This window comes from Patiria miniata, unplaced genomic scaffold, assembly GCF_015706575.1.
Source record: "Patiria miniata isolate m_02_andy unplaced genomic scaffold, ASM1570657v1 HiC_scaffold_7, whole genome shotgun sequence".
NCBI lineage: Eukaryota > Metazoa > Echinodermata > Asteroidea > Valvatida > Asterinidae > Patiria > Patiria miniata.
In genome coordinates, this window is record NW_024037074.1 from 45678763 (window position 1) to 45702326 (window position 23564).

General features: G+C 39.0%; 4 protein-coding genes across 6 annotated transcripts; 2 read left to right on the forward strand and 2 right to left on the reverse strand.

Moving 5' to 3' along the window:
* Positions 1 to 250: 250 nt before the first annotated feature.
* LOC119744346 (ovomucoid-like) lies at positions 251 to 4160 on the reverse strand. The gene is made up of 3 exons (XM_038220219.1): positions 3954 to 4160; positions 2225 to 2280; positions 251 to 1623 (listed from the first exon to the last, which is right to left on the reverse strand). The coding sequence occupies exons 1-3, from the start codon at positions 3985 to 3987 to the stop codon at positions 1429 to 1431; spliced, it is 285 nt and encodes a 94-aa protein (XP_038076147.1). The 5' UTR covers positions 3988 to 4160; the 3' UTR covers positions 251 to 1428.
* Positions 4161 to 6283: 2123 nt separating this feature from the next.
* LOC119744478 (serine protease inhibitor Kazal-type 6-like) lies at positions 6284 to 8123 on the forward strand. 2 transcript variants are annotated; one of them, XM_038220414.1, is made up of 3 exons: positions 6284 to 6395; positions 7043 to 7086; positions 7777 to 8123. In XM_038220414.1, exons 1-3 carry the CDS (start codon positions 6350 to 6352, stop codon positions 7963 to 7965), a joined length of 279 nt encoding a protein of 92 aa, XP_038076342.1. In that variant the 5' UTR covers positions 6284 to 6349; the 3' UTR covers positions 7966 to 8123. The 2 variants fall into 2 exon arrangements, with proteins under 2 accessions (XP_038076342.1, XP_038076343.1); XM_038220415.1 differs by having other exon boundaries at positions 7046 to 7086.
* A 528-nt stretch (positions 8124 to 8651) lies between these two features.
* Positions 8652 to 11745, forward strand: LOC119744477 (ovomucoid-like). 2 transcript variants are annotated; one of them, XM_038220412.1, is made up of 3 exons: positions 8652 to 9898; positions 10543 to 10586; positions 11307 to 11745. In XM_038220412.1, exons 1-3 carry the CDS (start codon positions 9853 to 9855, stop codon positions 11493 to 11495), a joined length of 279 nt encoding a protein of 92 aa, XP_038076340.1. In that variant the 5' UTR covers positions 8652 to 9852; the 3' UTR covers positions 11496 to 11745. The 2 variants fall into 2 exon arrangements, with proteins under 2 accessions (XP_038076340.1, XP_038076341.1); XM_038220413.1 differs by having other exon boundaries at positions 10546 to 10586.
* Positions 11746 to 18253: 6508 nt separating this feature from the next.
* LOC119745226 (adhesion G-protein coupled receptor G7-like) lies at positions 18254 to 23059 on the reverse strand. The gene is made up of 9 exons (XM_038221449.1): positions 23048 to 23059; positions 22657 to 22803; positions 21827 to 22187; positions 21281 to 21462; positions 20658 to 20807; positions 20430 to 20539; positions 19859 to 20121; positions 19424 to 19502; positions 18254 to 18780 (listed from the first exon to the last, which is right to left on the reverse strand). The coding sequence occupies exons 1-9, from the start codon at positions 23057 to 23059 to the stop codon at positions 18321 to 18323; spliced, it is 1764 nt and encodes a 587-aa protein (XP_038077377.1). The 3' UTR covers positions 18254 to 18320.
* Positions 23060 to 23564: the final 505 nt, after the last annotated feature.

Sequence of the window (23564 nt, forward strand, 5' to 3'; positions counted from 1 at the left end):
GCACATATCTATCCCCTTATTATACATATTTATTCCCTCATTTCAAACGTTATACATTTATTCTGGAAATTTGCTACAACTGGGAAGTTTCTATCGCAGCAGATTTCTCTTCCACTCTCTTTGACAACAAAATAAAGCTGTAATCGTCTTTCTGTAGCTTTATTTCATTTGTTTTGGAACAATTAGGAAATCTACGCACGATTACATGCTTTCAATAAAAGAAATAAATGGCGAAACTGCAGGAAGAATGTCTGCTTTCGGTTAACCTTTTTTTAATGCGAATACACAGAAATGCACCCCAAGTGTGCTAAAGGATTCAAACATTATCAATGCTTACATAGATATAATAGAAGGAATTAGCAGAACAATTGCAGGCTTAAAGCACACAAGGTGACAAAACCAAAGGAATAAACTTGTCTTCCTGAACCTGACCTATTTTCCTCAGATGCAAAAAACCTTGTTTTATCGGAATGATAACCTGTTATTGTAGACACCATATAAATCTAAGCAGCACAATTGTATATGCAAAAGGAATCGTGTAATTTCCATTTGTTTTTTTTTATGTTAGAAATTAAAGGGACGTGCTACAACTTCCGTTATAAAACGTTTCCGTTAATCTAAAATCTAGTCAGGTCTGCATGTTTGAGAAGCCCCGAAATAAAAAGAGATTTACATCTTTAAACTGCAAATTACGAATGATATAATATTCGAGTTTCACCCCAAAATAGATTTTTATTAAATTAGTATTTAGCTCGGAACACTAAAGTTATTAAGGCTCACTAACGAGTCAGCAATAAATTCACTCGCGTTTAATAATGAAATAATTAAATGCCTCAGTATTTGCGGCAATTTTATATTTTTTAATTGAGAATTGAGTTTAGTTTGTAAATTTGTTGCGCTGGAAGAAACAGACAACCATCAAACAAGATTCACTGTGTCATTATGGCGGCATAATTATTGTTCGTGGTTTAAGCCTACTCAGTTCATTTAAAATACAATGGCAGCCGATACAGGTTTAATGGCCGCGCTTTTGATAACATTAATTATGATCAATGCTGTAAATGAAGGCTTATAGGAAGACACATTTCATCAAAAGTTGTACCTTATAGGGAGACAAGGTATATTCATGTCTCATTAATTAATCAATTGATTGTGATGCAAAACCCACATTTTCAAAGTGAGGGTAGGATAGGTTATGTTATGGGTTATTAAAGTCAGATTTTTTTAAGTGCACAAGTTTATGGGAATGTCTATTTTTTAAAAATACAATTACCGTATTTAAATAACATTGATTATGGAGAGTAAGAATACACGCGGTAGCGACTGTTCAGCGTGCATCTAGAGAAATTTAGCGAGTGTCTTGATCACGTGGTTTCAAATGTTGTGCTGGTGTTGGAGATGAGGATAACAGTCAGTGGAGAACTTTTATTAAAGGTGTATCTTCTTGCGACTACACTCGCCGTACACAAAAAACGTTTCGACCGCCAAGTTGCTCATTTGCACAGCCCAGCAAAGACTGCAGATGTTCCCGTACTGGAGTCCGTTGTTAGTGCACACCGGTTCGTAATTAGCGGGGCAGGCCTCGATTGGATCCGGGTAGCCTGAGCAGGCACCAGAAGCAGGCTATCGAGGAATAGTAAACAATAAATACAGTGACTTTAACTTCAGTTCAATATTTGATATACAATATTCAAATACGTTTGTACAACAGTTGTAGACGGGTTTCCGCTCAAAATAAATACGGGGATTGGTTGTATAAAGCGTAGAATCGATAATATACGTTTGTGTATGTTTAATATCCAGTATCGAAATTAACGCCTACAGTCGTTGTATACACGTTTGTGATTGTCCAAAATCGAAATATTGTAATAACACAAACACATACACTGTACATTCGTATGTAACTTTCTTATATACAAATATCCGAAATAAGAAGACTTTATTTTTAAAGATCGGGTTGTACTTATGTGGATTGTTTGTTACAAAACGTAGGCCAACTAAAAAGCACCGGGCAGGAGGCGGCAGGCATGTCTAACCCGTTGCCCTGGATCGTCGTCACTGTTGAAATGGTTGTCACTTTTTATCGTCGTCATTGTCGTGATTATCATTAAATTATCGTCGCAATGAACGTCGTGCTGTCGTTATCATCACCAACATCGAACTTATAAGCGATGATGTTTTTGGCATTCTTGAACAAACTATATTTCAAGCATCTTGGACTTACTATTTGATCGAAAACTGGTCCACAAGTCACCTCCGGTACCATCAGTGACAGCATGGCTAAATGAAGGAAATTATCTCCATGAGATCAACAGTCCAAACAGTCCTCAGCATACAGTGTTTAAACGTCGGTGAAGGGCAAATCATATTTTGATTTATTTCACCCCTTCGCAATAATTCCATCTTATAATAGTCCAAATAGATCAAAAATGCCCAAACCCTGACATTTTAGTTAACAACAACATTTCACTCAAAAACCTTGATATGGTTGCCATGAACACACAAAACAAATTCAACCATTTGGCTTTTTTTCTTTTGTGAATATCATTTTTAAACACTTAATTAAATATGCACCCAAAATGTCCTTTGAGCCAATTACTGGTCACTGCTAAGCAAATACGGACTCATCTGAAGTTGGTTAGATTCCAAAATGGGCAGTAGAGCATAACAGTTACACGAACACACTTGAAACGTGTTTTTTTTTCTGTTGAGGAAATGTTTCAAAAAATATGTACGGGAGGGTGTACTTTTATCCTACTCAGTTCAATGAGATTTACAAAATAACTTCTGACGGAAAAATTAATTACGAATGACGATTTTACAAACAAACAAAGGTTATCATCTGGAAGATGCTAAATTGTGTAATATCCCACAATTGTTCCCTTTAAAACTTTAATATATATGACCAAACACATCCTTTCTATTGAAGTACACTTGAGGTTGAAACACAGCACTGGGTTTTAATACATACCAGTTGGTATGCAGGCACTACAGCGTGATTGTTTGCTTTTTACGTATATGCAATGGGGGGGGGGGAGAGGGGGCGGCTGAGGTTGGAGTCATTTTCAGTAGGGACACTCAATGAATCGAAACGAAATTAATTAATTAATTCTCCCTAAATTCTGAGGGGTTGGGGTGGGGTAATACCCAAAATCCCCTCCCCGTAACGTCACTCTAAAATGATATTCGGAAGTAAAACATATAATAATAATAATAAGTTTGCGGTGTGCCATTTTACATTCTCTTAAATTAAAAAGATAAAGGATTCCGTGCCTAACTAGTCAACGGGTAGAATATCGCTTAGGTGTCGTAAATACATGCCTTTTGATATCTATGGTGCATCTACTTTTTTGTCTTTTATATTAATTAACATATTCCCCCAAGGTTGAGTTTTAGTCAACTTGATTTGAAGATAGCTGAATTATCAATAAACACATTGCCTGGTAACTAGAATTTCAGGGTCCTCGTCAATTCTTAGTGGACACAGGAGGCTATCGTTGTGACGGATTTCGCGTGGGGGAGAGTAAGCTTGTGATTTTGTTCTTGCAATCCCTCGAACAGCTGCACTGAGTACACAGTATTTATAAAACATGTCGCAGGGCAAAACCCAATATAAAATAAGAATGTTCCTCATGTCCTTTGTGAAAAAAAGAAGGTCTACGTGTACTTGGAATGGACACTACTAAGTATAATGAGCAAGAAAACTGCATCAATGTTGTTTGGTGGTTTTTATACAGCAGTGTCAACAATACATGTTTATTATTGGGTTTACATGCATAAAAACCAATGAATAAAAGCGACTCCTAAAACTGATATATTTGTCCTGCCCGGACTGAAAAAATATCCTTTACACACAATAAACAAACACTAACTTAATCTGCGTATTCGAACAGTTTAAACTCAGGAAGAAAAGTGGTCAGTATGAGAAGAGAAAATGAATATGCAACGCTTACCTGCTAAGCCGAGAATCCAAGCAGCAGAACGCATGGTGACTTTAGAGCAATTCTCCAAAATATATCAACTAACTTCAGTTACTGACGGTCCTTGTAGGAAGATGCAGCAGTTCCAGTTGTCAAAATTATCGTTCAAGATTAGACGAGAAAACTTGTCACACTAGTCGACTTGAGACTGTCTACTTTGTAGAATGCTACATCCCACATCTGTTCACGTCCCTATATGCACTCAACGGGCATTTCGTGGTGTTTTTTTTCCTCCAAAACGCGCATGCGTAGTTCGGCTTCATGCAGATGATTGAGTTGAAGATTTATTCAGTAGCAGACGACGGTCGGGCGATGCAGACGAGAAAAAACACCATTAATAACATTCACTGTAATGCATTAGTTTATAAAGTTAATAATTACAATCAAAAGAGATTAGCCTTCAATGTCTAATATGCAAGTTTTGAAAATATTTCATCACCAACAGCCATTACTATATGTGTTAAAGTTCTGTTCTGGTTAGGAAAAGAAAAGAAAAGAAACTAGTATTCTCTTGTGAATTTTCCAATATCAATTAAGTTCTAAGAAGATTGCATTTTTCCGGCACAAAGAGCCGTTTTTCGTTAAAATATAAGTAAAGCAAGCAGATCCGTTGATGGTATTTTACCAGAGCAAAGCCACAATTTTGTCAATAATATAAATTTTACTTAGCTGATAATTCTCTAAAATCGTTTGAAAATAGTCTGGTTTGTGGATCCTCTATTACAGCTAGGAATAGATAATGAGGCGGGGACTATAGCCTCACTAGCTGTTGAGAGCATAGCGCTGTTTCATTTAGCATCGATTCTCTCTGTACCGACCTCACCATAACAAGGGCCATTAGAAATGATGTGGTACGGGATATGTATGCGGCTCGGAAGCACGAGCTAATTATGTCACCGGTCTGTGTGGTTATTTTACCATATGCGTCTTAACATTCAACTGCACAGAATGCTGATATGACAACCACCTGTTTCCGAGCTGTACACGTATTCAGTACTCGCAATATTTCTAATAGTCCCTATACGAGTCCCAGCCTTCTATAACTTGCTCGTTTTATACCAAGACTATACAGTCTTCGACCATATAGGCTTACACAAATTATATACCTTGTTAATAGAAAAATGCAATCTTGAGTAAAAGGAGGTAGATCGACAGATGTTTTTAATCTTTGAATGAAACAAAATGAAACCTTTTAAAAGTAATATCTCATTGACTTTACAATATTTCCAAGTTTCCTAGGTTTTATATGGATGAAATAGATTTTAAAGATTCTCTGATATATTACAATTGAACTTTTATTGTGTAGTTTTTAACATGTTTTAAACTCCCAAAATGACAGACGTTATTTAACCCTTAAAAGGTTTTGAAGAACTTCCGTTTTTAATATAGATGCTTCTGTCGGCATAATGAATTCACCTAACCTTAACTTTCTGAACACCCCAGACGTTTTAGGTAAAACACTTTTATATCAACGAAAATAGTTTTCCAAGGCATGATTGTGCATTTTGTTCATGAGTTATGATTGAAACAAATCAGTCACTTTTTGAACTAATATAACGTCATCGGACCGTTACATCTTGACATCATGATGACTTCACATTTGTGTGATACGTCTTTATGTTTACTGTTCGGAAGAAAAACTGCGGGAGTATTATCGTCGAGGAAAAATCGAAAATGGAAAGGAGAACCTGGACAAAGGCAACGGGTGATGGGAAACCACCACCACATCCAAAGAGTCGAACAATTTAAAACGTTCGTAAAATTCTTGACAAATGATAAAATGCGTAAAGTGAGACACGTGAATGGAAATTTATTTGGTTAACGCGGGGGGCAGCAAAACTGTGATGCAGGGAGCGTTCAATTTCCCAAATAAAAGTCTATATGGGATTAGGCTATGTTTGTTAACTAAAACAAACAAAGCATCCAATACTAATTCCAGTCTATTTTGATGTTGTTGGGTTTTTTTTTTGGGGGGGGGGGGGGTTTGGTCGTAAAGCCGAGAACATATTTTGTAGCCACAAAGATTCTTCCAGTAGCTCGGGCAGAATTTAATTATGCCCTCGCAAAGACAGAAACAATAAAAAACAGTTATTTTTAGAGAAGCATATGTTGCATAGGCCTACACTCCAAGGACGTTAGAGACTCCGTCAAACTCAATACGTGTATTGAGGTTAATCGATATGCAATTGTCTGTCTGTCTGTCGGTCTGTCGGTCTGTCTGTCTGTCTGTCTGCCTAGCTTATTTCGCTCCACTGCAGGAAGAAAGCCTCTTCACCAATTTCCCATCTCATTCTATTTATGTCGAGTCTTATTGACTGATGTCCCAGATCATCGGATAACATTCGACAACTGACAATACAAACTTCATCATGCAGTCTTCGGCTTTGATGTTATGCATTGCCATAGCCATAGCAGGTACGACACCCAGATACTTAACCTATAGAAGCATGTTCTATTATTTTGTCTGTTTTTTTCTTTCTGGCGGAATATTAAAAATGTACCAGTGAAGTGCTAGTTTTAGCAAGGATGAATTTTAGCGAACAGCGAAGAATAAGAAACATACACTCTCAAAAACTGTGGTCTGGATTGACTGAAGTCTGCTAGGGACAAGCTTCATTCCTGATGAAATATGCCAAAGTTTTTTGATGAGGTGTAAATATTTTGACTAACGGTTGACCTGTGTTCAATGTTTCTTTCTTTGAAAAAGTACACTTGCAGTTGCATCGTTTACATCCTGGTATAAGTCTAGATTAAATATCTGCTAGATATAGAGATATTGTCACATTCGTACTAGGATGAACAAGTTTTCTAATAGCAGAATGCTTGCCACCATTAGAATTGAAAGGGTACATACAAGTAGGTAAAACAATTATTCACTTACATTACTGTAAATTAGCCCGCCATTTTTATAACTATGGGCACTGAAAAGTATTTGTCAGTGTCAAGAAATTGAATTTCTTGGAGCAAAATTGATGTCGCGGCAAACGATTATGAGACTTAATGAATAGAAAGTGGAAAGCCTTTTGCTTTCACTTCTTTCACTACATTGTTTTATATTTCAGTAGCTTTCTCAGCAAGTTTCTGCGAAGCGGTGACAATTGAGCAGGTGAGTGCGTCAGCATTTGGAAAGGAATGTTTTTCTTTTCTTCCCAATTTTAATCGAGAAAAGGCCTTTTGACTCTTGGGTGTCAATAGCAGAATCGCCCGGTGCTAATAGTCGATACACAGTTGAAATGACGATGTCACTAGGGTCAAATATGATGATTGTAATCTAGAAGGAAAGGCATTCAAAGAACTTGTCTCAGTGCTTACGCATTAGGCCAACATTTAGCAATCGGTTGACATTTTATTAAGAACAGGTCAAAACAAAACACGCTAAAACGTTGTGGAGTGTCATGGCCGAGCGGTTTAAGAGGAACGGATTCAAGCTCTTGTGTTTCTGATCAGCAGAGTGTGGGTTCGAGTCCCAGTCTTGCCACTTGTGTCCTTAAGCAAGACACTTAACCATTATTGCTTTGATTGTCCTTCGGATGGGACGTAAAGCCGTAGCCCGTATAGGTCCCATGCGTTAAGAGAAGTGGTTTGCCCCGGTGCTTCTGGCAGTGGCTGCTTAATGCGCCGCAGCACCTTGTAAATCCTTAAAGGGTGCTACATAAAGTACTTGGTGGTTATCCTCTTCAGGACTACTCGGTCTAACAGGTCTAACTAAGAGGCCAAGAGGCTAACATTGGGTCTCATTTTGCAAATACTTTTACATACTAAGATGTCAACAAATATATTCCATCTTTCTATAAAGCTTCCCGATTACTGTGATGAATACAGCCCCCCGCGTTGCTTCAAGATTCTGTGGCCAGTGTGTGCCAGCAACGGCAAGACTTACGACAACCTGTGCTTGATGTGCGCAGCCATCTTGAGGGGCAACGTGCCGACTGATGCAACCTACCAGCAATGGCTCTGTCCCGGTCACCGTGGGCCACATCACTAAGGATGGCTGAATTAAACTCGACCAAACACATTGGTGCAGTAATAAGCAGCTGCATTCTGGGCAGTAGCCTACAATAATTTGTTGTGTCCTTTAAACTTTCAATAAAAGTCTATTTCTCCGTGAAAAGAATCTTTAGGAGATGTTTCACGGACAGTTACATGGGGCTTAAAGGTAGAGTCCATCATTTGCAGCCATCCGAAAAGTAACTGGCGTAATTATTGTTGAAAAACTAACTTGGTTGAAAGATAGTAAGGAGACTAAACTCCCTGTGAAATTATTCTTTCTGGGAAGCTGTCATTTTGAAGTAATCAACGAAAGAAGGCATTTCCAACGGTGATTCTTAAGAAGCACCGTAGGAAAATTTAAATTAGTAGTTCGTTTTGTTATTCAGCGAAGCGCGCACAAGTATTCGAACGACGCACACGCGCGCGCGGTTGTTATAATTCGTCGGATCAGTGCGCGACGTCGCGTATAGTTGCAATTCAAAACAATTCAAAACATGATTCAGCAACTTTTGATTTGAAATTGAGATCTTAGAATGCTGTTTTTCTCGGAATGTACAGCTGAAGCTTAGCTGAAACTTCATCAGGTTAGTTGCTCAGTATCCTTCATTAGATTTTGAACTCTTTTGTTACTTCAAACGAACAAAATGCACAAATTACAAATGATGGACTCTACCTTTAAGACTAATCCTGTAAGGGAATTTTCACGTTTTTTTAATAACCCTGGCCACTGAGGATTATCATTGGTTATACATAACCTTACACTGGGTCTATCTCAATGGGTAAACAAAGGATTTTCTTTAGGGTGTTTTTACTCAAATCTGGCTTAATATGTTGAAAAATGAGTGAAAATTTAGTTAACTGTAATTTCAAGGGTAAATGGCTCTTTAACGAATATTTAAGGAATGAAGATGTTCATAGCAGTGGCGCATTTTTCGAGTTTGTAGCCGAAGATGAAACATGCATAATAACGAGACCCCGATGTTTCTCTGCAGAAATTGTTCAGTGAAAGCACAGAAAGCGCATCAAGGTATCACTTAGTAGCAAAAAAAACCGACTTTACAAAAAAAAATATAATTCGGGGACAACGAATGAAGGCGGTCAACCAGCCATTAAATTGACATTGGCCAATAACTGTCGAAATATCGTTTTCATTTTCTAAAAGATGCGTGGGACTGAAACTTGTCATAGGCATTATAAGTATTATATCTCTGTTTTAAAAATGCACGTGATTCATTCCTGTAACCAATTGCTTTATATTCGCAAATTATTACCAAGACATAAATAATACTGCAAACAGCGACACCTCTCGTGTATTTTGTTACTCTTGTAGTGTGTGTGGGAAATGTATGTATTGTGATAGAAACTCTCAACTGGGTTCGGAATGAACGTAGGATTTACAATGACCTCGTTAAAATTTTTCTGGATCTGCAATTGAACCAGCACTGTCACTTGTCATTACGACAATTCTTAACAAGATATACCTTTTCAATAGCATGCCATCTGTCACGACAATTTGTTTGGTTGTCTGAAGCAGACAACGTTCAAGCCTCATTCTTTTACTTGGTATATTATAATTATTTAACTCACCTCGGGAATTTTTCAAGGTATAGAGTAACGGTATTTTTTTAGGCATGAGGTTTAGTTTACAGTCATTTGAAACTGCTCGTTCCCGGCCCCAATCGTCAAATAACAGTCTCGTCAGAGACAATGAAAAACCTAACACTATCGGTTCGAAAGTAGAATAAATGTGATGGCCTAAATTTAAATGTTCTTCTTACAATACAAGGAAACGCAGAGCCAACAAACTATTTAAGTCCAGTCTTACTGACTGATGTCCCAGATCATCGGATAACATTCGACAACTGACAATACAAGCTTCATCATGCAGTCTTCAGCTTTGATGTTATGCATCGCCATAGCCATAGCAGGTACGACACCCGGATACTTAACCTATAGAAGCATGTACTATCATTTTGTCTGTTTCTTTTTTTTTCTGGCGGTATAAAAAAGGTACCAGTGAAGTGCCAGTTTTAGCAAGGATGAATTTTAGCGAACAGTGAAGAATAAGAAACATACACTCTCAAAAACTGTGGTCTGGATTGACTGAAGTCTGCTAGGGACAAGCTTCATTCCTGATGAAATATGCCAAGGTTTTTTGATGAGGTGTAAATATTTTGACTAACGGTTGACCTGTTCAATGTTTCTTTCTTTGAAAAAGTACACTTGCAGTTGCATCGTTTACATCCTGGTATAAGTCTAGATTGAATATCTGCTAAATATAGAGATATTGTCACATTCGTACTAGGATGACCAAGTTTTCTAATTGCAAAATGCTCGCCACCATTAGAATTGAAAGGGTACATACAAGTAGGTAAAACAATTATTCACTTACTGTAAATTAGCCCGCCATTTTTATAACTATGGGCACTGAAAAGTATTTGTCAATGTCAAGAAATTGAATTTCTTGGAGCAAATGATGTCGCGGCAAACGATTATGAGACTTAATAAACAGAACGTGGAAAGCCTTTTGCTTTCACTTCTTTCACTACATTGTTTTTTTTTTATATTTCAGTAGCTTTCTCAGCAAGTTTCTGCGAAGCGGTGACAGTTGAGCAGGTGAGTGCGTCAGCATTTGAAAAGGAACGTTTTCCTTTTCTTCCCAATTTTAATCGACAAAAGGCCTTTTGACTCTTGGGTGTCAATAGCAGAATCGCCCGGTGCTAATAGTCGATACACAGTTGAAATGACGATGTCACTAGGGTCAAATATGATAATTGTGATCTAGAAGGAAAGGCATTCAAAGAGCTTGTCTCAGTACTTACGCATTAGGCCAACATTTAGCAATCGGTTGACATTTTATTAAGAACAGGTCAAAACAAAATACGCTAAAACGTTGTGGAGTGTCATGGCCGAGCGGTTTGAGAGGAAAATATTCAAGCTCTTGTGTTTCTGATCAGCAGAGTGTGGGTTCGAGTCCCAGTCTTGCCACTTGGGTCCTTAAGCAAGACACTTAACCATTATTGCTTTGATTGTCCTTCGGATGGGACGTAAAGCCGTAGCCCGTGTAGGTGCCGTGCGTTGAGTAATGCAAGTAAAAGGACTCAGTAACACATATCGCTAAGAGAAGTGGTTTGCCCCGGTGTTTCTGGCAGTGGCTGCTTAATGCGCCGCAGCACCTTGTAAATCCTTAAACACATAACATAGTCGGTGGTTATCCACTTCAGAACTACTCGAGGCAGTCTAACTAAGAGGCCAAGAGGCTAAAATTAAGTCTCATTTTGCAAATACTTTTACATACTAAGATGTCAAAAAAATATATTCCATCTTTCTATAAAGCTTCCCGATTACTGCGATGAATACAGCCCCCCGCGTTGCTTCAAGATTCTAAGGCCAGTGTGTGCCAGCAACGGCAAGACATACAACAACCTGTGCTTGATGTGCGGAGCCATCTTGAGGGGCAACGTGCCGACTGATGCAACCTACCACGAAGGGCTCTGTTCCGGTCACCGTGGGCCACATCACTAACAGGATGGCTGAATTAAACTCGACCAAACACATTGGTGCAGTAATAAGCAGCTACATTCTGAGCAGTAGCCTACAATAATTTGTTGTGTCCCTTAAACTTTCATTAAAAGTCTATTTCTCCGTCAAAAGAATCTTTAGGAGATGTTTCACGGACAGTTACATGGGGCTTAAGACTAATCCTGTAAGGGTATTTTCACGGTTTTTTTTAATGACCCTGGCCACTGAGGATTATCATTGGTTATACATAACGGTACACTGGGTCTATCTCCATGGGTAAACAAAGGACTTTCTTAGGGGTGTTTTCACTGACTCTAAATCTGGCTTAATATGTTGAAAAATCCGTGAACATTTAGTTAACTGTAATTTCAAGGGTAAATGGCTCTTTAACGAATTTTTAAGGAATGAATATGTTCATCGCAGTGGTCCATTTTTCGAGTTTGTAGCCGAAGATGAAACATGCATAATAACGAGACCCAGATGTTTCTCTTAAACCCAGATTTTTTCAGTGAAAGCACGGAAAGCGCATCAAGGTATTACTTAGTAGAAAAAAGCCGACTTTACAAAAAGAAATTGATAATTCGGGGACAACGAATGAAGATCTGCATAAAAACGGTACTGCGGTCAGCCAGCCATTAAATTAACATTGGCCAATAACTGTCGAAATATCGTTTTCATTTTCTAAAAGATGCGTGGTCCTGAAACTTGTCATAGACATTTCAAGTATTATATCTTTGTTTTAAAATGCACGTGATTCATTCCTGTAACCAATTGCTATATATTCGCAAATAATTACCAAGACATGAATAAATAATACTGCAAACACCGACACCTCTCGTGTATTTTTGTTATGTGTGTAGGAAAAGCTTCGAGACGTCTGTGAATCAGACTTTTTGAATCAGACATTTTTTTTTCGAACCAAATGCAATAATCCTATAATACACTCAAATTAAAAAATCCATCTTATGAATAACTATAATACACTAATTATAAGAGACACTGGGGGAAGCAATGAAGAAGTAGTCTTTGGTATTATTTGTGTCCATTCACATATGTTTGATATATACTTCCCTTTATGGCTGTGGTTTGACCAGACTTAGTTTGAGTTAATGATGATGGTGCTTGATGGTCTCGATATTTGGCCTGTCCATAATTTCATTTTTGACAGTGTTCGGCGGATACAGCCCAAAGCGTATGATTTACTAGGAACCATATCCATCCTGGCAAATTCCAACACCATATGGAAAACTGCTCACACATATTTCTTACTTTGACTCTGGAGGTGTGCCAACCCATTGTAAAAGACTGTCAATTAATAGGGGTACTGTACCCATCCTGACAGATTCCAACAAAACCTGCCGTTGGGGTTCGAATGGTTGAGATCTGTTTTTAAATTGATTGGCAGTTTTCTTATAATGTCGCGATCAAAAGGAATGCTTGCGACACGAAGAAAGAAATATGGCCGTCTATTGTGACATACCATCTGTCGCTGTATATTTCTTTATATCTCATGCAAGAGCGTTTGATCAGCAAAATGTGAAACCTCTCACCACCAAGGTTTTGATGCAAGACACCAGGATTATTGCATCGATGGATCATCTTTTCCAAAACTGCACAAAAAGTCCTGCCATACGGTTGAATTATGGATGGATCAAGTCTCCACAGTGTGGCTAATTTTCCCTACTGAAATTTCCTGATAGTTTGACAACTTGAAATTTATTCCCGTGGGTATACATATACTAACTGATATAAGCTGGTACGATCTAGTCATCTGCATCTCACTTAAGTTCGTGAACGGTAAATATACAACAGTGGCCCGTTGAGAATTGCTCTGAAGTCACCATGCGTACTGCTGTTTGGATGCTCGGCTTAGCAGGTAAGCGCAGCGTGCTTTATTTCCTTTACCCCGACCGCTCTAATGCCCGAGTTCAAACTTGCTCGGATACGCAGTTTAAAGCAGTGTCGAAGTCGAGACCAGATAATCCGAGGCCGAGACCAGCCCCTAATTCAAGGTGGTCCGAGACCAAAGAGGACCGAGACCGAGACCACAGCTCCCGAGACCGAGACCAGCAAAAAGCGGTCCCAAGACCGGTCTCGAGACCTACAACACTGTGTATTTAAGTATCTGTTTGTTTGTTTTTTCTTCTCATGACACTTTTTGGTCAGGCCAGGACAAATGTCGTCTCTAGAACTCAAAATGCATTTGTTTTGATACGAATGCAAACTCAATGACACTGAGAAAAACATCAGCTAAATTTTAAGCACTAGCATGGCCGTCGCAAGGGGGGGGGGAGACAAGGGGGCACTTGCTCCCCCCCCCCCCGAAAAAAACGAGAAGGAAAAAAAGAAAAAGAGGTGCGAAGCCATATTGGTGTTAATTTGATCGGGGGGGGGGGTATTGCAAATGCTCCCCCGCTCACGGTCGGAAAACGATTAATTGAGAATATAATGAAAAAAATAAAGGAATTTTGGGGAAAAATTTGCTTTGCCCCCCTCCCTTGGAAAGATTCCTGGCGACGCCCATGAGCACTATAGCTGCAATAAAAAAAATGGACTCCGCTACATGACCCTCACATAAAAATACAGCAAGACTTGCTTATGTCTTGCATATTCTGCTAAGTAGTGTTGGTGTCATAGAAAACCTTCTTTTTTAAAAGGACTTTAAGATGACTGATAGCCCTTGTTACACTTGATCCGATGGGGATGATTTCTTCCATTTCAGCAATGCTGTCAGTGATTGTAAAGGAGGTGGATTGTGAGAAAAAGCAGTTTGAGTTGGTAAGTGCGGGCTGTTTGACTCAACAGGTGTTTTTATATACTTTTTCTTTAATTATCAAACTATCATTGTTCAAGTTAGATGTTGGTGACGACGTGAATTACGACGATGATGATGTAGGTGCATGCGTACATTGCGAAGATATAGTTTCGATGATATAGTTACAAATGTACGTAACGACATGCTAAAAGCTTCAACCGTTGACTACGCGGTTAAGACATATTGTTCCCGCTCGTTTAATATGGTGTGCGTTCGTTGCCACATCGGCCTGCTTTGCGCATTTAATCTGCATTTCTTCTCGTATGTTGCCTCACCAAAAACGATTTTAAGGCAAATGCGATTTTAAGGCAAACCACATATTTATTTCATTGTGCTTTGTAAGCGAAATCCTTCATTTTAATTAAAACATTGCACAAAATGCTACTGTAACATGTTATTTTGTAGTCACAAAAAAACGCCTAGTTAGTGACTAGAATCACACGAAACTTAAATTAAGTATGGGCTTTGTAGTTTGACTTTTTTTTATTGAGAACCCAATTATGTCATGATTTGATGTATTTTAATTCAAAAATCACTTCAAAAAATTATTTTTTTTTCCACGTACGGATTACATTAAATGAGTACCGAAGTTCATACAGCTGGAGGAAATGCACTCCATTTTTGCTTACATCAAATTATTTACTTGCCTGATAACTTGATGTTAGTGTAAGTTTATATGGCAATGACCGTTTGTTTTGTAGTCGATACTCGATGTTCATGTACATTACATTCATGTACATTATTTGATTCATATATATTATATTATTTATCTACAGCAAAAGCCAGTGTCGCTAGTTTGATTTACAAATTTCACATGCATATCAAAAGGTGTTGTATAGTTTGATACATATGCTGTATATGTGAATATTGTATATCAAATATCAGTGAATTCGATCACTGTAGTTACCATTTTATCTTCTTGTTAGGACGCATTCACTGCTTGTAGGGGTTTTGAGGGCGACAATATGGCTTGCCTAGCTGATTGGAATCCGGTGTGCGCTTATAACGGAGTCGTGTATGGAAATCTCTGCGGCTTTTGCGGGGCTGTCCACAGGGGGGACTTGGCAGCCGGACTCGGATCGACCTTTCGATACGGCGAGTGTCATCGCTAAAGAAGATAATGGCTGCTTCATTGTATTATGTAGGTTCCCAGCTACATGACTACCACAAACTAGTTGCAATTATCAACTGATGGTTATCTTGAATTTAAATACTGGCACGTAATCAAGACAATTGGTATATTTCTCTAGATGCAAAACTGAAAAGTCGCTATATTACTTTTGCCCCCCCCCCCTTTTCTTTTAAATACCAACGTGATACATAGGCATTAAGCCTTTAATTGCATTGTGAATGAAGTCTAAAGGCCATGAATATCACCACTATACTTTAAAGCAATGTAGGCACTTGCGTCCGTATGTGTATACATACAGGGGCACTACTAATCATATTGGAGTAACAATGAGAACAATATTGACCTCACAGAAATCAAAGTGCCCCACATGGAACCGCTAGAAAAAAGGGTAAACAAAACAGAAACCAACGTCATCTCCATATTAGGAAAATGTGTCTAAGATTGTGCTTGAAGGGGGTGGGCGCTCAGCAGAAAGTTTATGTTAAAGTTAATATGTCATTCTCGTTATATCACGGTGTCAAGGATCCACGGCTGCCCAAATGGGCAGACCTGACTCGGTTTACTGTAAATGGAAACGTTCTTTAAAGGTAATTCGGGCGATTCATAATGCAGTGCGCGACCAAGAGTTTTCCGTGGAGAGTCCATTTTCAAGTTCACGGTCGACAAAACATGACCCACTTGAATGGGTGTCAGTAGACAACTTGAGCTATTTTGTTATAGATTGGGGCATAGCGTTCTGCCCCTTTACAAAAAAAAACCATATTGATGAAAAGAAAAGAAAAGGGCAAACATATCCTCGAATCACACGCTTACGAAACTGCTGACCAGAAAAAAATACCAATTTCAAATTCCCCGCGCTGCGAATTTGTCGACCATCTCTCACAATGCACTGGGGAAAAAAATTAGCCGTCCATGGCAAACTCTTGCTGGCACGTGAATCACCCACAATGTAACAATGTCTCTTGTCGTGTTAATTAGGTTATAGTGTCTACAATGGCAGATTATCTCGATGATGTTCAATTTAGCAGGAAAGATCATGCCGGATGTCAGGAACAAAACTTATGCCTCTCGTTTTTAGCCCTTTTTTGAAGTTTAAACCTAAAGGTTTTTCAGTCATTCCGACTACTATATCTTTGTAAGAATCGATACAGTTTAAAACCTTTTTGTATCCTTTTAGTGCACGATTACATGTTCACACCAATAGCCAATGTATGTGTATCTGCAAAATAACATCAGAAAAGTAAAACAAGTTAATAAAGAGAAGTACTGCAAAGTAATTCTCCCACATAGTCACGGAAGAGCCTGTCGGCAATGTTCACCCAATGTTATGCCAATTTTTATCCATGTCCAAAAAAGTCTAAAATGTGTGGAACTTGTATTTTGCTTAATTCCTGTCCCTATTTTTTTTTTTTTTTTTTTTTTTTTTTGGTAAAGCGAAATGGGCCAACCGTTTTGTAATCGTTGGGCAACATTTGAACATTTTACACAATGTTTGGTTAAAATGTCATTCAACTGTTTAACCAACCAAATTTTAACAAGCGTTTTGAGAGTGCAAAAGACCTTTATTTTTCTAGTGAATGTTAGTTTACACTTTCAACCAAATTCCCCCTTTCTCTGAACGCTGAAGAAAATACAAACTAACATTATTATAAAGCCAATGTGTATCCTCTATTTATTATTTTCTCACTTTTGTGTAGGATAGAACAATTAGTCTTCGTGCCGACAAGCTCCGCAGTCGAATTCATTTAACAGGAGCTGGAATAGGCCTACATAGGCCTACACGACAAGAAATAAAAAGACAGACGACGGGAGTTATTTGGCGTCCCTTCGCTGTGTGAAAATAATTATTCAAAACTCTCATGAGCCTGAAGAACGTGTCGTGCATTTATCATTCCACTTTCTACAAAAGAAAAGCAGCCTATTCAAGAGCCATTAACTGTAATACGTATATTCAACAATGTGTAACTTTAAAAGTAGTTTAATACTTTAAAACTACTTCCTCTAATTTGTCCTCGAAACCATAATTTCCTGTCAACTCTATCTCTAAGTTAACGTAGTTTTAACGATAAATGTAGCGGGATGACAAATTGACACAAGAGTCAAGACGATTATATTCTTTACATATAGTACGGCACATTAAAATAGCTCAGCGATGTGTAATTATAGGTCAAATGTCAAAACATGGCTGGCTATACGCGCTACAGAGAGGTTACAGATCTAAATCAACCGGCCTCAAAATTAACTCCATGTTCTCACAAAAAGATCACATTATACACCAAAGTACTTACAGGGACGAATCTACAATACTACCCGTCCAAAATTATATAAATTTGGCTAAGAAATAGAGAGAAAATATGCCCAAAATTTTGGTGGTCTTTCCTGTTCAAGTCCCACAGGCAAAAAAAAACTTGTTACAATTCGCCTTCGCGCAAGAAAGCACAAAGGTCATGATATGCAAATCACTCGCGAAACTTTTGAATGACAACAGAGGGCGCATTTTGCCTCCCTGCCAACAACACAGATGAGTTATAAACCGCTCTTACTAATGCCGACTAACGTAGGCATCTGGTGAACGTTTTCAACTTACAGTACAAATTTGACTAATTGTACGCCTAAATAATACTCAATGATTATTCTAAAAACGTTCACTTAAGGATACATATTACGATATGACAAGAACATTCATTCAATCTTCGACAGGGTATTAAGCAATTTTCAATTCATGGATCGCATTAATAAAGGCTTAACTTGTAGTTTACTGTTTGTGTCGGTTTGACGCATTGATGACAGCAAGATGTAGAATTATTTTCTGCGGGGAGGATCGTAAAAGAACCTGTGTAAACCTACTGGTTCGATGTGTATATCTTGCAGTTTGTACCCATTACATTGGTGTGACATTAACACCCTGATTCGTGGTTCCACGCATATGGATTGCAGGTGAGGCCCGCGTGCGTGTGATCTTTCTAATCTTATCAACGCAGAGGAGCTTCCTCAGCCCTTCCCTGCCCGTCTTCTGTCTAACAATGAAGAACAGGAAGATAGCCAGGCCAAGGAGTGAGTTGAGAACGGCAAAGATCCACTGAAAGACGTAGGTTGCCTCCTTAACCGCCAGGAACCCGACTAGCCAAGTCGCCCCCAGTAGCAGACTTATCAGAAGCATGGTTCGACCGTGACGGATAACTTTCTCCAGGTGGGTCTCTTGTCGTGTCTTTGAGGTCTTGATGCGCTGACAGACGAGACGACGCCCGATGAGGATGAATATGAAGACGTTGAAGAGAAGCATCATACCAACTGGGAGGAGGACGCCGAAGTAGAGTGCGTTGCCAGGAGTCAAGAAGCAGCTAGAAAATGAAGCAAGGCAGGTCAAACAATTGTTCTTCAAAACTTCACTTTCCTATGTCCAAAGTCTAAGCTATAGGTCTTTATACAATGGAGATGATGATCAGATATGGAAACAATTCTGATCTCTGGTGAACTTCGAGGGGTCAATGACATTTGTAAACCTTATTTGTAGTTATTTATAAGATTTACTCCTGAAATCTAAACCTTTTGACGATCCAAGTCTAAATGTTAGGTGTTCAATGCTAAGAAAAGAAAATTCATCAATCCGACGTACGTTTTATATACAACATTTGCTTTTGCTGTAATTTTCAGAAATGGATGGATTTCGGGGTAAATATTGTATAGCAGTGTTGGTAGATACTTGTAGTCTGGTTCCCCGACTCACTCAGTAAAATTAAATTGGAGCAATGTATAGACGTCGGGGAATTGCAAGGTCATGGAGCCAGTCTATCATTGGCTTGTACCCGAAATGACATCACAGCAATAACCCCCACAGTTGAAAACAATGACAATTTATCAAAAAAGGCACTTATCTCAAAATTTTCCAAAAAAGTATGTAGTTTTCATACATTTAAGAGGAGTAGAAAGTTGCAACATTTTTTTCTCGGACAAATTCGTCTTAAATGGACCTTTAATGCTTACTATTTGCTCTCAAGTTCCCAGTGTCCAGTGACTAGGTACAGCACCACGAAAGTAAGGGCCACGATCACCATCGGAATACCTAATAAACCATTAAAAAAAGTATATTAAATTTTAGTTTTATATGAGGTATACATATTAATGCACCTGCAAGTTCAACTCTTTATAAGGGCGTCTTCACTTTGGATAACTGAGAGCTTTTAGCAGTTGGTTTCAAACGTACTTTGAAAATGTTTAACGGTAGATTTCTAGAAAATGAAGAATTAAAACGCTCTCTTTATTAGAACCTCATGAAACGTGGCTATTAATTCGATATAAAATAGGTGAACTCCTAGGCATGACATCTCACCAAACATAATTTTGATGAACTAGACGGCACGATCTACTTTCGAGCAGGCTAATATTTATGTGTTGTTGATGAGGAAATCTAAAACTGACCCCAACTGAACACCATCCCCTGCAGTAGAAATCTAGGCATCAGTTCCCTGCGCGCGAGGACCAGAAGGTAGTACATATTAATGGCTTCGGCCGAGGCCCAGCAGACGGAGGTCAGAAAGAAGTAGTGGATCAGAGCGGCCATGATGACACAGGTGACCGGGGACTGAGCCCGGTCTATACCGGCCAGAAAGACCGCGTACAAGGCTAGCAGGGACACGCACAGGTTGATCAAAGACTTCTTGGCTGGTTTGTTTCTTAGCTCACTGTGGCATCAAAACAAAAACAAAGTCTTTAAAAAAATCCGGCATTTGACAAGAAACATTATAGTTTATATAGCTCAAATTATCCGGTCTAAGAGAAATACACCTTACGCGAAGCCACCCCTTCAATCTACACATACCTGACCTTGGCTTGGAACGTTTTTTCCTACCACCATATATAGGTTGAGGTACTAGCTGCCCTCAACCCCACAGTCCATTCATAAATGGTATTAATGTACATTATTAATGCCTGGTACTTCATGTAACATGCATTACTGTTGATTGTTTGGCCCTCATGACACAATTCTTACCGGTGCACCAAGCTGGTCAAAATGGTCAGAACCAGAGCCGCGATGGATATTCCACAGCCGACCTTGCTGATGACATCCAACGCAAAGTTGTCAATGTCCCCGTAATAACTCTGAGAAACATATAAACGAAAACAGAAAGCAAGCAATAAACAGCCACACAAAAACCTCAGGTTTGCCAAAGAAAACAACAGAAGAATGTTATTAACTATATTACCCGTAGAGTCTCACCAGTAAAATAGCAAAGTTAGTCAGGTGATTGCAGTCACAGGCCACGGAACGTTGACCAGGGCTGACCGTGGACCGAGTACATCCCTCGGTGGACCAGTTGCTGGAAGCAGTGTCCCAAAAGACACAGATTGACTCACCTGTGTGTGATGTCTAAAATAAAAGAAAAGATCTTGAGTCAATTAAAATGCAAAATGTATGGTTTTTCTTTACCTTTATTTTGGAAAGCACAAAAAGAAAAACAGGTACAAAGAACACTGGGTCAGAACTGAAATCAAAGCTTTGTTCAGAGACGATGCAGCAAGCAACTTCTTGGGCCATATCCATTAACTATACAGTCTTCACATAGTGCCTACCCGGACCACATGCTCCCTCCCCAGTCTTTGTTTTCCCTAATCTTCCAGAACTATAGCACAACAAAAGGGTCCCGTTCTTGTTTGTAGCCTTACTCGGAGGGTTATCCAACTCACCGCACTAACGTCTCTCAGGGTCAAAGATAGGAATGCGTCAGGAGTGCGATCGGGTCAATGTAAGGGATTTTTTTATTAAGATGTATTCCTCCGACAATTCCGCATCTTTAAAATGATGCATCTTCGTGGCCCTAGGTATAAATCGATGTCACTTACGTCCAGAGAAATGAAAGACGTTACAACAGGGCTCAATAGGTTTTCAATGATTTTATCTCTGTCTCCGACGATAGCTGATATGATGCGACTGTTCACCAACAGTTGTCGCCCGTCAGGAAAGCTCAGGGACTCGGGTGTGGCTAACTGAAACAGCTTGGAGGTCAGGTACACGGCGAAGACAACTGTCAAGTTTACCATGGAATCTGAAACAAATTATTCATCATAGGCTTTAAACAAAAGCTAAAAATAACTTCACTCTATTAGGTTCTCATAATGCCTTACCCAATATGTGTTTCATTTCTAGCGTTCCTTGCAGAGATACTTAATTGAACTGGTATAAACTAGATCCAAAGGACTGATAATAAAATCTAGTATGAACTTGGAGCCCGGTATGAAAATGTTACTAATTTTGTGACGTCATCATGACGTCATCAGGTATCAAATTACAAGCGCTCTAAGGGCAAAATTTGACAAAATAGTTCGAGCTTTATCTTTATTTCATTTCCAACATTAAGTGCAAAGATATGAACTAGTGTTTTCCTTTACCTTGCTCATCAACAAGATCTAGAGCTTCGCCGGGAAGACCAATAAATGCTTCGGCGTCATTCCGTGGTTCGATCGCCGAATCCAGCCGATCCTCATTGTTCTGCAGAGTGTCATCGATGACCCCGCCTCTTGGGATGCTAGCGTAGCTAATGCCGGCATCGGCGTCAGAATCTGCTCCAAGTACGACGACATCGACTGCTAGGTTCGTCAGGTAGTCGATCGTCAGGTTTTCCTGGACGTACGTCAGCTGTGTCTCGAAGGTTTGGAGGATCCTTCCCGCAGCATCATCATCATTCTCTTCGAAGATTTCGTATGGCAGATTGAGAACGTTGTCGACAGTCTTGATGACGTTTAAGGTCACCTACGAAAACAAATGGTCGGAAACAAAAGACGATTCCAACTTTCAAGGGACAAAAAAATCTTGCCTTCCAATTTCAATCTCCAAAATGTAAGTGCGGGATGTACTTGACATTACACTGTAAAAACTCCTTGGTCAAAATTGACCTAGAATCTGCGTCTTTATCTGCACCACCATTTTTCGGGTCAAAATTGACCTTTTTCTGGTCAAAATGAACTTTTTCCGGGTCAAAAATGGCATTCTTCTGGCTCTTTTTGACCTAGAAAAGCGTCATTTTTTTGACCCTGAACGGACTGTGCAGATATAGACTCATATCGGGGTCAATTTGACCCCAGAGTTTTTAGAGTGTAAGAAAACTACCATTCGTATGCATGTGGCATCCACCCACGGCGGGAGGCACGTGCACTATCGAGTCAGTTTATAAAGATCTGTTAGAATGAGGCACCCGGCTAATCTTGGCGTTAGTACCTACCTCGAGACTTGGATTGGTAACATTTCCTATTCTCTCTAGAACCGTTGCCGTTAAACTGAGCCCGTCTTGATCAATGCCTTCGAAGTGTGACGTCGCTTTTGTCAGCACAACGGACACTGGTAGAACATTGTTTTCGTTTACCACAACCTATAGGATCATAATTAGAAAGGAGATACTTCAGTAGAAATGCACAACATCTACGAGTGTCTGATGTCTATATGGGTTGATGATTGTTTGATGTATAAAAACGTAGTCTACTAAAGGCATAACATCCGAATTATTGACACCTTGATCAAATGTTTCAATCAACAACTGCATGGTTGTGCATTGTCAATCAAATTTCAATCTATTTTTATATTTTGGGCGTGTAAAATTAGGCACAAGAAATCACTTTGTTGACCATAGTATTCATCGCATAAACAACAGGTTCAGTCAGAATGATCTGGACCCAAATTCAAGGACATATTTAATGTATAGCGATTATCGAAACATGTGCAAATGAGATATGCTAGAGGCTGGTATTTTGGACATAAAGTGAAAGTTTCATGTATATCCATTGTACAATTTTGAAGAAAAGCGCTAGCAAAGAACACCCGCGAGAAAAAAACCCACTTTGACCACGGTTAGGTGGTTCAACAAAAAATCACGTACTGATGTGAAGCAGAGTAATAACAAGACTGAAACTTGTCATACTGACTGGCTTGAATTTATTGACACATTTAAAAGAGGCAAAACAAATTGTGCAGACTGGAAAATTGGCCAAATGGCATAACTCCCCGCCACAGCCTCAGCCTGATTTAAAAACTTCGAAATTCCTGTGGAAGACAAGCTTAATAACAACCATTTAGGCCTATATGAAACATACAGATTTTTTTCCTCAATATAATCTTTTTTTCACAAAAAATGGT